The sequence below is a fragment of the Apodemus sylvaticus genome, chromosome 2, assembly GCF_947179515.1.
Source record: "Apodemus sylvaticus chromosome 2, mApoSyl1.1, whole genome shotgun sequence".
In the NCBI taxonomy this organism is placed as follows: domain Eukaryota; kingdom Metazoa; phylum Chordata; class Mammalia; order Rodentia; family Muridae; genus Apodemus; species Apodemus sylvaticus.
This window is the reverse complement of record NC_067473.1, coordinates 4,454,608-4,468,994: the sequence shown is the minus strand read 5'-3', so window position 1 is coordinate 4,468,994 and position 14,387 is coordinate 4,454,608. Positions and strand designations below refer to the sequence as shown.

At 46.1% G+C, this 14,387-nt stretch overlaps 2 protein-coding genes across 4 annotated transcripts in view; both read left to right on the top strand.

The window, feature by feature from the left end:
* Positions 1-11,266, top strand: part of LOC127677226 (inactive polypeptide N-acetylgalactosaminyltransferase-like protein 5) — a 39,171-nt gene extending 27,905 nt beyond the window's left edge. The window contains exons 7-10 of the mRNA XM_052172369.1: positions 5,794-5,943; positions 8,602-8,783; positions 9,454-9,562; positions 11,192-11,266. Of these exons, the coding sequence (XP_052028329.1) occupies positions 5,794-5,943; positions 8,602-8,783; positions 9,454-9,562; positions 11,192-11,266 (516 nt within the window). The remainder of the gene's footprint in view (positions 1-5,793; positions 5,944-8,601; positions 8,784-9,453; positions 9,563-11,191) is intronic.
* Positions 11,267-11,761: 495 nt separating this feature from the next.
* The window catches only part of Galnt11 (polypeptide N-acetylgalactosaminyltransferase 11), a 33,053-nt gene continuing 30,427 nt past the window's right edge, over positions 11,762-14,387 (top strand). For 2 of the 3 annotated variants that reach the window (XM_052172990.1, XM_052172991.1), the window contains exon 1: positions 11,762-11,931. The gene's annotated coding sequence lies outside the window, so the exon portion shown is untranslated. The remainder of the gene's footprint in view (positions 11,932-14,387) is intronic. The other variant, XM_052172989.1, reaches the window with a different exon arrangement.

Sequence of the window (14,387 nt, the reverse complement as noted above, 5' to 3'; positions counted from 1 at the left end):
CATCCTAGGACAAGACACCTGACAGACCGACTTCGAGGGGTTATCTGGGCTCACAGTGTAGGCACACGTGTCCATCATGGTGGGGAAGAACTTGCCCTGGATGGTCATTCTGCATCCAACCTCAAAAGCAGAGACAGTTGAGCCATTGCTCGGGACACTTTCTGTGCCGTCCAGGGCCCCAGGCCATGGAATAGCACTGTGTGCTGTTAGTAAGGGTCTTCCTATGTCAATGAATCCAATCTAGACACTCCCACAGACACGCCTTCAAGACTTCACTTGACGTTCACAACTAAATTAATCTTCATAAGGACACAGAACAGTGTTAGAATACAGCAGTTTGCAGTGTAAAAGTAACTTCTGATGTCATGACCTTCTGTTCTAATGGGGTACGGTTACTTAATCTTCCTTTGATAAACACAGTGGAGAAACACAGAGTACTCTGTGGTCATATTAAAAGGGAACTGAGCCATCTTTTTGTTGGGATGGCTCCTGGAGTAGCTTTACATCCATCTCAAGGATTTAAAGCATTAAATTTGTGTGTTTTGCTGGACGGGTTCTTACACCTAACTCACATTGCTGAAACATTTTACGAATATTAACTCAGTCTGTACAGGACTGTAAAATAGGTATTGCCATTATCTCTTATTGTTAATGAGAAAACAAAGACACAGAAAAATTACACTACTTCTCAAGTTCACAAACCCATTGTTTCCTGCCTCACATAGACTCAGTTTCCAGTCTGGCGGCACTGCTAGCACATCTCCACTGTTCTCAGTTCTAGAAGATGTGTGGGAGAAGCCTCCAGTGCCTACTTTTTGCTTAGGTTGCTGCGTTCTGTGGCTGCCACAGATCGTGGAGAGGAATGGTTCACTGACACCCGCGCAGCTTCATACCCAGCCCTTGAATGGTTCCCGTAACCAGCTTCAGCTTTTTGTGGCTTCACAATCCTGGTTGGCATTCAGTGGACCTTGACCACTTGAAGTCTTAGCTTGCTCATTTTCCAGTACCTGATTTCCATCCTGGCATCCCTCCACACTGCCAAGGTGTGCCACTCCCAAAGCTGAGAGACCTCGACTCCTGCTCTTAAGAATGACTACTCAAGGAATCCTGACTCTCAGTCTTGCCCCCAAGACCGAACCTCATTTTTTTCTTTTGTTTTTTTTTGAGACAGGTTTTCTCCGTGTAGCCCTGGCTGTCTTTGAACTTGCTCTGTAAACCAGGCTGGCCTCCAACTCAGAGATCCACCCGCCCCTGCCTCCTGTGTGTTGGGATTAAAGGTACGTGCTACCACTACCTAGTTTAAGGCTATTTCCTTAGCTATAGATGACTGTTAAGATCCTGTCAAGATCACTAAGGTTGTTGGGTTCTCTGATATTAGAACAGCCATCTATCCATGACAGAGTTCTTGTGCATTGCCATCATGGAGTCCAACCCTTTCCTCTTACGTGGGCCAACTGTCCACTAAGTCAATGGGTTACTCTTTTTGGTTTTTCTGCTCAGAATTTTAATTGCTAAGGATATTAGGAATTAGCTATCATCTCAGTATCTGTTATGCTGTGTAATAAAGTACCTCAAAGAGGAATGGTGAAAAATGTTACACTTAGCTTTCCCCTGCATATGCCTTCAGGGTGACTCAGCAGAGGCTGACTGGGTTGGGTTTTAGTTTTTGGGCTTAATTGAGGTCTGGAGTGATTTACATGAGCAGAGGACACGCAGAACCCTTGTTCTTCTCACACTGAACAGCGGAAAGATAAAAGTGAGGCCAAACCACGTGGCATACATAGTCCAGCCTCTGTAGTGATGTGGGCAGACATTCTCCTGGTCAAAACCTATGGAACACAAGTCCAGAATCAGTGTGTCCTCAGACCCAAGATTAGGAAAGAAGAGTAAGAAAAACTGTTTACTAACCAGAATTTGAATCTGCCATTCTGGGTTTGTGAAATGAACAACTAAGTCAATGTAAAATTGATGGAGATGGGACTTGTGTTAGGAGAGAGGTGGTGCCTTGTCTGTCAGTGAACTTTGGTCAGTAAATTGTAAATGTATGTGGAAAACTGCATCAAAATGCAGTGGCTTAAAACTACAAGCAGGGACAGGAGAGATGGCTCAGCAGTTAAGAGCACTGGCTGCTCTTTCAGAGGTCCTAAGTTCAATTCCCCCCAACCACATGGTGGCTCACAACCATCCATAATGAGATCTGACTCCCTCTTCAGGTGTGTCTGAAGACAGCTACAGTGTACTCGCATACATGAAACAAATAAATAGATTTTAAACACACACACACACACACACAAGCAATTATGCCTCTTAAATGTTGATGTTTCTACAGCAGCGCTGTCTTGGCTAGAATGTGGCTTGTACAGTGTTGCTGCCTCTTTACCTGGTGCCCATTTGAATGCCTTCTGCCATATGACCGTATGTCTCAGTACTGTCTGAGATCCACTTGGCCATTTGCCAAACAAGCTGCCCCAGGCTCACTGACACTGAAGGGGCCAAAGAGAAAAATGCTACAAGAAGGAACAAGATCCAGGGAGCTGCAAGCACTTTCAAGCATTCTGGACAAGCACTTTCCCAACTGGTTTCGTCCTGGTCCTGTTTCTTGTTTACTCTAGATTTGTTCTTAAGGGAGGAACGTCCATTTGGATATGCCCTTCATGTGCCTACTGTCTGTGTAGGGCTAAACACTGTACCAACTGAGACACATTCCCAACCCCACACAATGTTTGAGTAAAGATCTTAGTGTACCATTACTATTTTCTAACGATCAAGTGAATTGCCTTAGAAAAATGTCTGCAAAGTCAGAGTTTACAGTTCTGATGAGTTAGAACAGAGGGTCATCAACTAACACTAAGAGCCTGTGAAAACGCAGAAGACGGGTACTGGATCAGCAGGTGTCCGTGGTCCATGGGTTTACATTTCTACCAAGCTTCCAGGCAATGCTGGTGTTACTGCAGTCCAGGAAACAGAATGGCTACAGCAAATATACCATGCATGGACAAATTATATCCACCAGATTTATGTTAGAACCACATTCTTAATATGTGGGGCTGGTGGGATGGCTCAGTGGGTTAAGGCATTTGCCACCAAACCTGATGACCTCAGTTAGATCCTGAGATCCACGCGGCAGAACTGAGTCCTTCAAAGTTGTCCCCTGACCACCACATGCATACTGTGCAACAATAAATTGATGCAAAATGTTCTTGACTATTAATGTGTATAAGCACGCATGTGGAGGGGAGGCATGCACTGCCAGAGCACATGTATGATCAGAGAACAACCCCCAAGAGTCAGTTCCCTCTCCTCTGGGGGTGCACGGGGATTAGGCTTGGTGGCAGGCCCCTCTGCTCACCTGTGCTCACCTGTGGTCACCTGTGCTCATCTGTGCTCACCTCTGCTCACCTGTGTTCATCTCTGCTCACCTGTGCTCACCTCTGCTCACCTGTGCTCACCTCTGCTCATCTGTGTTCACCTGTGCTCACCTGTGCTCACCTTTGCTCACCTGTGCTCACCTCTGCTCACCTGTGTTCATCTTTGCTCACCTGTGTTCATCTCTGCTCACCTCTGCTCACCTGTATTCACCTCTGCTCACCTGTGCTCATCTGTGCTCACCTCTGCTCATCTGTGCTCACCTCTGCTCACTTGTGCTCGCCTGTGCTCACCTGTGTTCACCTGTGATCACCTCTGCTCACCTGTGTTCATCTCTGCTCACCTGTGCTCACCTGTGTTCACCTGTGCTCACCTGTGCTTACCTCTGCTCATCTGTGCTCACCTCTGCTCACCTGTGCTCACCTGTGTTCACCTATGCTCACCTGTGCTCACCTCTGTTCACCTGTGCTCACCTGTGCTCACCTGTGCTCACCTGTATTCACCTCTGCTCACCTGTGCTCATCTGTGTTCACCTCTGCTCACTTGTGCTCGCCTGTGTTCACCTGTGCTCACCTCTGCTCACCTGTGTTCATCTCTGCTCACCTGTGCTCACCTGTGTTCACCTGTGCTCACCTCTGCTCACCTCTGCTCATCTGTGCTCACCTCTGCTCACCTGTGCTCACCTGTGTTCACCTATGCTCACCTGTGCTCACCTCTGTTCACCTGTGCTCACCTGTGCTCACCTGTGCTCACCTCTGTTCACCTGTGCTCACCTGTGCTCACCTCTGCTCAACTGTGCTCACCTGTGTTCACCTCTGCTCACCTGTGCTCACCTGTGTTCACCTATGCTCACCTGTGTTCACCTGTGCTTACTTGTGCTCACCTCTGCTCACCTGTGTTCACCTCTGCTCATCTGTGTTCACCTGTTCTTCACCTGTGCTCACCTGTGCTCACCTCTGTTCACCTGTGCTCACCTGTGATCACCTGTGCTCACTTCTGTTCACCTGTGCTCACCTCTGTTCACCTGTGCTCACCTGTGCTCACCTCTGTTCACCTGTGCTCACCTGTGCTCACCTCTGTTCACCTGTGCTCACCTCTGTTCACCTGTGCTCACCTCTGTTCACCTCTGATCACCTGTGCTCACCTCTGATCACCTGTGCTCACCTCTGTTCACCTGTGCTCACCTCTGCTCAACTGTGCTCCTCTGCTCACCTGTGCTCACCTCTGCTCAACTGTGCTCACCTGTTCTTCACCTCTACTCCGTGTTATCTTTTATAGTAACAAAATGGAAACGTCTCAGATTTACAAATAAGACTTTCAGTGTTTTGATGTGTGTGTGTGTGTGTACACATTTATGTACAGGTACATGCTGTGCATGCAGAAGTCAGGAATCTTCCTCTATACTGCTCCATTTACCCACCTTTATTCCCTTGAGACAGGATCCCTTAGTGAATCAAGTTCACTATATTTCTGCCATGGTGGCATCCAGGCCACCCAGTGAGCATCCTGTTTCCATCCCTAATTCCTCCAGACTGGGATTGCAGGGAGATACAGCCATGCCCAGCTTTTTGCATGAATACCAGGAATCCAACTCAGATCCTTGCTCTTGTGGGAAGTCCTTTTAAGCCATCAAGTTATGTTTACCAATTTTGCATAACTCACATAAAGATAGTAAGCTATCTTAATGTGTGTTTGTGTGTCCACACATATATTAGAATTATATTGAATAACCTCAAGTCTTAGGGTGTACATTTTCCTATATCTAACAGTTTTCAATGGCTGCATCTTGCTTTCACATAGTGATTATTATATGTGCTGTAAAGTGTTTATATATACACAGCCAGAACGTGGCATGGTACTGCTCATGCCTAGGAAAATACAGGAGGAAAGAAAGAATCCTCTGCTGTTCAGACCTCAAGGTCTTGGGCTTGACTTCCTATATTTGACCCTGAGCTACTCAGTCATCACACATCACTGGGAAAACTCTTAACCAGTCTGTATGGTAACTGTCTTCTTTGTAAATGGGAAGTGTATGATCCTAGCACCTACAGTATAGGGCTTTGATGAATGTATTAAATTTATTGCATGAAATAAATGGAATAAGTATTAGAGATCGGGGCTGGCAGTGTAGTTCAGCTGGTCATGTGCATGCCTAGTGTGAACAAAGCTCTGTATTGAACTTCAGCAAGTGAGGTGTGGCACCACTGCACTCTCAGCATTGGGAGGGAGCGGCAGGAGGATTGGAAAACTCAGCATCATTCCCAGAATGAGTTTGAGGTGGACATGGGCTACCTGTCTTGATAAGCAAGCAAGAAACCAAATATTAGCTGTGTGTGTGTGTGTGTGTGTGTGTGTATGTGTGTGTGTGTGTGCGTGCTAAAGCAGCTGCCAGTTACTAGTAAAATAATCTGTTCTGGTCTTGTCTAGATCTGGATGTGTGGAGGCCAGCTCTTCATACTCCCTTGCTCTCGGGTTGGACATAACAATAAGGCACTGGGTGAAAGCAGGCTTGTAAACCAGAGTGTCTTGTCAAGGAACTTACTGCGAGTGGTTCATGTCTGGTTGGATGAATACAAGGTGAGTATGCCTCTGACTGGGGACAGCAGGTTCTGGGCTGTTCTTAAGATTCTTCTACCTTTCCAGATACAGACTGCATTCACGTGTGGAGTCTTCAGTCTCTCACCCAGTCACCACTGGTCCTGCTCTTAAGTTTTACTAAAACTTAAGTTTTAGTAAAATTCAAGTTTCTCGGAAGAAAATCAACTTGCAGAATCTTTCCCCCATAGCTAGATCTATTTCTACACTGGGGAATCCTTCTTCACCAGCACTGTCAGAGAAAGCACCCCCTTCCTGCTGCAGCCTCTGAGCTGATTTCTTCAGGATTCCCTATCAAGCCACCATCAGTGTCCCAGGAAGTGTGGCTGGTGTAGGTGTTGTGCCCACGTGTGAGCTCCTTTTCTACCAATAGTCCAAGATTCCTATGTGCAAGCTATGCCCTTGATTATGTCTGATTATCCAATGTTAAGCCCTCGTTGAGTTTTCCCAGAGCACGTCTTTTGTGCCACATATAAAGAAATAAGGACATGGGGCTGGAGAGCAGATAAGAGCACTGACTGCTCTTCTGAAGGTCTTGAGTTCAAATCCCAGCAACCACATGGAGACTCACAACCATCTGTAATGAGATCTGACGCCCTCTTCTGGAGTGTCTGAAGACACCTACAGTGTACCGCGTACTTACATATAATAAATAAATATTTTTTTTTTAAAAAAAAAGAAAAGAAAGGACAGACCTCCTTATACACAGGTGCACAGTGGGTGTCTGACAGTGTGTTTTGGTCTTCATCTTATGTTTCTGTCCTGGTTTGCTTTCTGTTGTTGTGATAAGACACTGACCAAAAGCAACTTAGATGAGGAAAGTTATTTTGCTTGTACTTCACATCACAGACCATCATTCAGAGATGCCAAGGCGGGAGCTCAAGCAGAGACAACTGCTTACTATTTTGCTCTCTGTGGCTTCTTCACCATGTTTCCTCGTACAGCCTAGGACCACCCACGCAGGGATGGTGCCATAGTGGGCAGGCCTTCCTGCAACAGATAGCGGTCAAGGAGACGCTCCACATGCCAGTCTGATGGACGATTTCTGTCTGGAGCCCCTCTTCCCAGGTGGCTCCAGTTTGTGTCAAGGTGACAAAAACGAAACAGCAGTTGCTATAATTCAAGCTTTTAAATCATGAGAGTAAAAATGAGATATCTTTTATAATCATGGAGGTGTCAGAGAATTCCTGCTGAGGCAGAAGGATTGCAAGTTCAAGCTAGCCAAAGCCCTGTCTCAAAAGCCAAGGAGAATGAGATGGGCCAGAGGTTAAGAGTATATACTGCTCTAGTGCACCTGAGTTCAGTTCCCAGCACCCATATCCACGTAGTTCACAGCTATTGTTAAGTCCAGCCTCAGCAGAGCTGGCCCCACGTCTGGTCTCTGCAGGCACCTGCACTCACACACATCCACATAAAACACATGTCAGAGGCAGGTCTGTGTGAGTTCTAGGCCAGCCAAGGCTTCAGAATGAGAACCCTGCCTTAAAAAATAAAAATTTAAAAACAAGGAAAAGGAATGTGATGGATCCATGCGATATACTTAGGGGCTCTAGTTCCATACAGCACTGCAAAACCACGTGTTCTAGACACACAGTGGGGCATCTGCAAAGCACAGTGCTGAACAAAAAATGTACATGCTGTAGTCTCTTCCTATGCAATAAGAGTGAGTAAAATTAACCTTTGAGACTAACACTTGGGAGGCAGAAGAGGTTAGATCACTATGAGTTCTAGGCCAATCTGATCTACATAGTGAGTTCTAAGCCTGCCAGTGCCAAACAATGAGACCCCTTCTCAAAAAAAAAACAAAGGTGGATTGGCTAGAGAGATGGCTCACTGGTTATATTCATCAGTGTATCAGTGTTGTCTGGAGGAACAGAACTGACAGACTGAATATATATATCATTGATATCTACATCAATTATCTATCTATCTATCTGTCTGTCTGTCTATCTATCTATCTGTCTATCTATCTATCTATCTTTCTGTCTATCTATCTATCTATCTATCTATCTATCTATCTATCTATCAGAGTAGGTTATAGGCTGTGGTCCAGCTAGTTGAACAATGGCTGTCCACCAATGGAAGATCCAAGAATCTACTAGTTGTTCTAGGCTGGATGTCTCAGCTGTGGTATTCAGTATATGCTGGAATCCTGAAGAAGTAGGTTCTAATGGCAATGAATATATATATATATATATTAGAGAGAGAGAGAGAGAGAGGGAGGGAGAGCGAGCAGGCAAAGAGAGAATGTTTCAAGCTTCCTTCTTTTGTATTCTTTATGCAGGCTGCCAGCAGAAGGTATAGCCCAGATTAAAGGTGGATCTTCCCACCTCAAAAGACCTGGATTAAAAGTGGGCCCTCCTACTTAAAATGATGTATTTTAAAAAGTCCCTCACAGGTGAACCTAGCCACTTGGGTTTTAGGTAACTTGTTTTAGAATATCACCTCCTTTTTAATATCCCATGCCTTACCAAGCTTTCCTAGAAGCTCGAAGGTTTTAATCTCACAGAAAACTGCTATACCACAAGAGGAAAGGGCAATTTTATTCCAAAAATGAAAATATGCCCTGATGTTTACTATCATGACCTGATCATCAAAGATTTGTTTTGTTTAGTAAAATGACTCTTTGTTTTCATTTAGGGAAACTTTTTTCTTCAAAGACCTTCTTTGGAGTACGTATCCTGTGGCAATATCAGTGAGCGTGTGAAATTGAGGGAACGCCTGGGTTGCAAGTCATTCCAGTGGTATTTGGATAACATCTTCCCAGAGTTGGAGCCACTTAACACAGAGAGAAGAAACAAAATCACTTTTGTTAGTAAAGGGTGAAATGTCCCCTAATTCTTCAACAGATCACACCACAGGACAAATTTGGAACTTCATGCAATTATGTAAAATGCAATGAAAAATACAATCAGAGTGGCCAGCCTCTCAGGAGTGCCTTTCTCTACCTCAGTGACAATCCTCCCTTTGCTGCTCATCTGCCACTGGAGTTCTGGGCATAGGGACCTCCACAGTAGAGAAGGAAGCTGTCTCACAGCTCAGATGCTGGTGTATGGCTATAAAGTGTATCGCGTGTGAGTACTTGACCAGTTCACTTGGCTGTGAGAGTCCCTGGGAGCCTGCTTTCTGCTCTAGGAGCTTCCACCAGTCTGGCGGGCCGACGCGGTTGCCTCACGAATGTGTTCACACACAGCCGTGATTGGGGTATAGCAGCTGGTTTGGAGCAAGCTCCTTTCTGGCAGCCAGTGTAGTCAGGCCTACCTCCTGGCTTGGCTGGGTTCCTAAGTATCTGAAGTTCATGGTGCCTTGGCTGGCTGTCTAGGCCCCATGTGCTCCGGGCAGGTTCCCCAAGCGCTCCCATTGGCCTTTCTCTCCTGAACTGCGACTCTTTTCTGCTTCTTTGTATTTTAATATCTGTGCCTTCTGTCCTCTGGCCTGTGACCCACAGCTTTCCCAATGCTTCTTCAACTATGTCCTGTTTTTCTCTATTAGTTTTTGGCTGTGCAGGGATTGGGGACAGAAGGAAGGAGCTAGCGCCCTGCCTGCCACGCCTACAGACTCCTCAGGGGTTGGGGAATGCCTAGGGCTCACCCTAGCAAAGGTGAGTTTAAGAAAGTCGAAGAGGAGTAATTCACAAAGTCTACAAAGAAAAGTCTGGGAGAAACATAAGGGACAAAAAAGGAGACACCTGACAGGACTGCCAATATAGCCCATGTAAGCACTCTTCCTGATCTCCTCACTGCAATGGCATCCGGAGGGGTTTCTAGCAGAGCTAAGCATCCAGAATGCTCCCTGATGTCCTGTGTTTTTAAGTTTCACCCATTTGAGGACATAGGTGAAATGGTTAATCTTCATTACCACTTTGACAGGATTTGGAATCACCTAGAAAACATCCCTGTCCTGGGCATGTCTTTTTTGTTTGTTTGTTTGTTTGTTTGTTTGTTTGTTTTATTTTGTCTTGTTTTTTTTTTTCCAGACTGGGTTAATCTGTGTAGCCTTGGCTGTCCTAGAACTAGCTTTACAGACCACGCTGGACCCAAACTCATGTCTGCTTGTCTCCGCTGGCCTTCCCAGTGCTGGGATAAAAGGCGTGTGGCACCACTGCCCTGCTCTGGCCATGCCTATGTACTTTCCTGAGAGGTTTAGCTGAGTAAGGAATACCTACCTGGCATGTGGGTGACTGTAACTCATGGAGCAGGGATCAAATAAAATAAAAAGGGAAACAGAAGCAGGCTTGAGATGAGCACCAGTTCTCTCAGCCTCCTAAGGAGGAACTTCACAGGCTGCCTCAGACTTCTGCTTGCTGTAGCTTACCCTCCACAGTGGAGGCCCTGCCCTCAAACTGTGGCCAAAATAAACCCTTAAGTAGTTTTTGCCGGACTGGAGCTGTTAAGAGCACTGACTGCTCTTCTGAAAGGTTCTGAGTTCAAATCCCAGCAACCACAAGGTGGCTCACAACCATCCGTAATGAGATCCCTCTCTGATGTGTCTGAAGACAGTTACAGTGTACTTAGATATAAAAATAAACATATCTTTACGCTGGAGCAAGTGGGGGGCCAACCTGAGCAAGCAGAGTTCCTGAATTCAAATTCCCAGCAACCACATGATAGCTCACAACCATCAGTAAAGCTACAGTGCTCTCATATAGATAAAATAAATATTTTTTAAAAAGTAATTTTTGTCAGGAACATTGTCATGCATACAAAAAAAGTGACAGACACATGGTGGTGGTGTACGAATGCACTCTGTTCTATTGCCCTTGCAAGGGAGGGCCATCCCCTGAATAACCGCTAGTTCTAGTTAAGATGAATTGCAGTGTGGACAAGAACGGAAAAGAAAGATACGCTCTTTGGCACTGAGCAGCAACTGTTTGACCAAGGGCAATGGTCATGGAAGGGCACAGGTAGGGTCATCAGCACCACAGCCCTATGGAGAGACCTAGGTAACCTCACAGTCTGACAAGACCAATGGGTATTTGGCAGGATCACGGACGAGTTAATTTTGTGCCATTGTGTCGACAACTTAAAGGGTAAAGATTTATTTTGGCTCAAGCTTGCTGAGGGCTCGTTGCATAGCTGCTTGGCTATTGCATTTGGGCAGAACATCAGGGTGACAGCAGTATACTGGGTAGGTTATTTACATCATGATGGGCAGGAAGCCCAGAAGGAGACTTGGACTGTTGGACCAGATAACACACTCAAAGAGTCATCCCCCATCCTCCTTCCTCTAGATTGACCCCACCTCCAAAACGTTTCCAGAATCTTTGGCAATCGCACCACCAGCGGCCACCAAGCTCCACACATAAGCCTGTGTGGGACTCTTCAAGTCACCACAGCCAGTTAATGAAGGAGGATAATGCTAGCTAGAACAACTTATGGGTCAGGAGATGCTGCTTTCTTAGAAATAAGGGCCACAGAATTTTCTCCTTACATATATCCGGTTGCTCTGCCAGACATCACAGGGTTTTTTTTTTTGTCTTGTTTTGTGTTTTGTTTTGTTTTTTTAAAGGTCTTGGCTGAATAGCGGGCTGAGATGGCAGGATTAATTTAGATATCTGTCAATGTAAGGCAGCATTAGTGGACCAACTATCAAAACCTTACCATTCTGTTAGATCTGCTCAATTCCCTCCCATTCTTGAAAAAGTCGTCCCCTCCTCTAAGCTGCTCACTAGAGAGAACTTCACTATGGCCCTATGGGACAGAGCTCAGCTCCACGCTGGGAGGGGAGGAGCCCGGGCCTCGTGACGCCAGGCCGCGGGCGGTGACGTCATCTTCGGAGGCGGGGATGGGTGGGGCGTGCGTGCCGTGACGCGACCCGTGACGCGAGCGGTGGAGCGCGGCTCCGCAGGGCTGCGTGTCGGGGGCCGCGTCGGGCGCCGCGGCTCGTGCGGCTCGGCCCGGGCTGTGGCGGGAGCGAAGATGCCACAGCCCGTGCCCCGGAGCGCCGCCATCCCGGCCTGCGGGTGTCGCGGTGAGTAGCCGGCCCGCGGCGCTTGACCCAGCGCGGCCTACGTCGGCTCCTGAGGCTCGGTGGCCTGTGAGGCCCGACTTGCTTCCGGCTTCCCCGGCCGTGATGGGCACTGCGCCGGGCCGAGCTCTCGGTGGCCGTAACCTCCAGCCGGTGCTGTGATTTACCAGAATAAAATACCGATTTTATTTTTACTGCTGTTATTACGGTCCGTCTGTGCGGGTCAGGATTTAGACCGCGTCCGTACAGGAGGCTGGAAGCCAGAAAGGATGCATGCGTCTTTTTTCTTTGCCATATGTTTTTTAAAGAAATTACCTTGTATGGTTTCCATACACCCCAAGCTAGTGCATTAAATATAAAAATAGAAAGACCCACTACCTATCGGTTAGCTCTTTCCCTTTGGTGAATATTAGCATGCTTCTGATGCCTTAGCTTCATTTTCACATCAGAGAGTTGGTCTAGTCCTTTTACTTTGAGAGCCGTGTCCGTGGTCATGTTGGTTGGTTGCTTATCTTCAAACATAAAATGAGACCCTGGAGACGCTTTCCAGTCGGTGCGCCCAACAAAATAGTTACTTTAAACTTATTTCTTCTTTAATTTGAAATACTGCCTTAGGAAAAATGGGAAGTAAGCCTTTCTTCCTCTCAGAATGTGCCTGCCACCGAGCTCTGCGAGTGAAGTGTCAGCATACCGTAGTCCAGACTTGTCGTTTGCTGGCCCTGCGGTCTTGCGAACCGTTCTGCCAGTTTTTCTTCACAATTTTATGTTACTATTTTTCTTGTAAAGTATAATTAACATGAAGTTTATTGTATTATTTTAATAGTATAACTGAATGGCGTCAGGTTCATCACAATGTTGACTTAAAGTCAGCGCTGTATATTTCCAAAACCTATCGCTCAGGACAGACGCTGTACACGCAGGGCAGGCTCTTCTGCTCTTTCAGTCTCTATGAGTTTACTTGGTTTAGATACTTCATTTGAATTGGAATCCATGGTCTTCTCTTTCAACCATCTTTATCTGTATCTGTTTGAGTCTTTATGATGGCTGTCCTTGGTTGTCAACTACATCTGGAATTAACTAAAACCCCAAAATGGCTGGGAACGAGTGTGAGAGGTTTTCGCTTAATTAAATCATTTGAAGTGGGGAGAGCCTTTTCTAATCTGTGAATTTGAGGTGGGAAGATCTACCTTTAATCTAGGCCACACCTTCTGCTGGCCGCCTTTAAAAAGTATGTGGAGTAAGGAAGCCCTCTCTGTCTGCTAGCTTTAGCCGTACTAGAAAGTCCATTCCTTCACTGGCATTAGAGCATGCTTGTTCAGGATTCCAGTGTATACTGAAGAACAGCTGAGCCCTCAGCTTTGTGGACTGAGCAACTAGTAGATTCTTGGAGTTTGCATCAGTAGACAGCCATTGTTGGACTAGCTGGAATACTCTTATAAATCCCCCTGGTCTATATATGGAGAAATCCATTCTATAATTTCTGTTATTCTAGAGAACCCTGGCAAATAGTCTCTCTGCTTTCATTTTCTGGAATGTATATGTAGGGTTTGAATTGCTTAGTTCGCATTTGGAAAGCCTCTGTACTGACTGCTGAATCTGACAGCTCCGTCTAACACTCATCTGGCTTGGGCCCCAGGCACCTTTGTGGCCTTTCCTATTGCTTGTCAGCACATCTTCTGGATGTTCCTTGGAACTCTTCTGAGGTCTTTCCCTGGGTTCTCCACCAAAGTTCCCAGAGTCCCAGAGTTTGTTCAGTATCTGTTCTCTGCACCTGTTCTACCTTTGATACTTAACCCTGCTCTGCGCCAGTTTCCATGTGTCTTAAGTTTCTGTGTGAAACCTCATACAGAATGTAACAGCTCACCCCTGACCCTTGTTTTGGGTCATCTAGACATGAAAGCTTGGCGTTGTAGCCTCTTCTTCCTTAGGCAGTGCTCTTCATGCTGACCAGTATAGATAGTTGGTCTTTACTTTACCTTTCCCACTCAGTTTCACAGCCCAAGGTCAAGCCAAGATGGCTTCTCCTTGTGACTGTTGTCACTGACTCCTTGAGTCTAAACATTCCCTCTACTCCAAACCATTTTGTACACAGCTGTCAGGACTTCCTTCCCAAGCTAGGTAGTAGAATTGCTTAAAGACACTAGCTAGTGATTTTTATCCCACCTCCCAATAGGATCTCACTCTGTAGCCCAGGCTGGCCCGAACTATTGTCATTCTTCCTGCCACGGCTTCCCAAGTGCTGGGGTTGTAAATGTGAAACTACCATGTACAGTTCATTACTTTTGTGCATTCCTGACAAGTTTATTCTCAGTAGCAGAGCCCAAGCCTGTTTTCCTACAATTAAAATTCCATTAGCCTTAAAGCCCTTACAATTCATTGACCTGTAAGTCTTTCAGGTAAGGCTAGAAACATGTCTCAGTGGTTAAGAGAAGTAGTATTCTTGCAGAGAAACCTAGTTC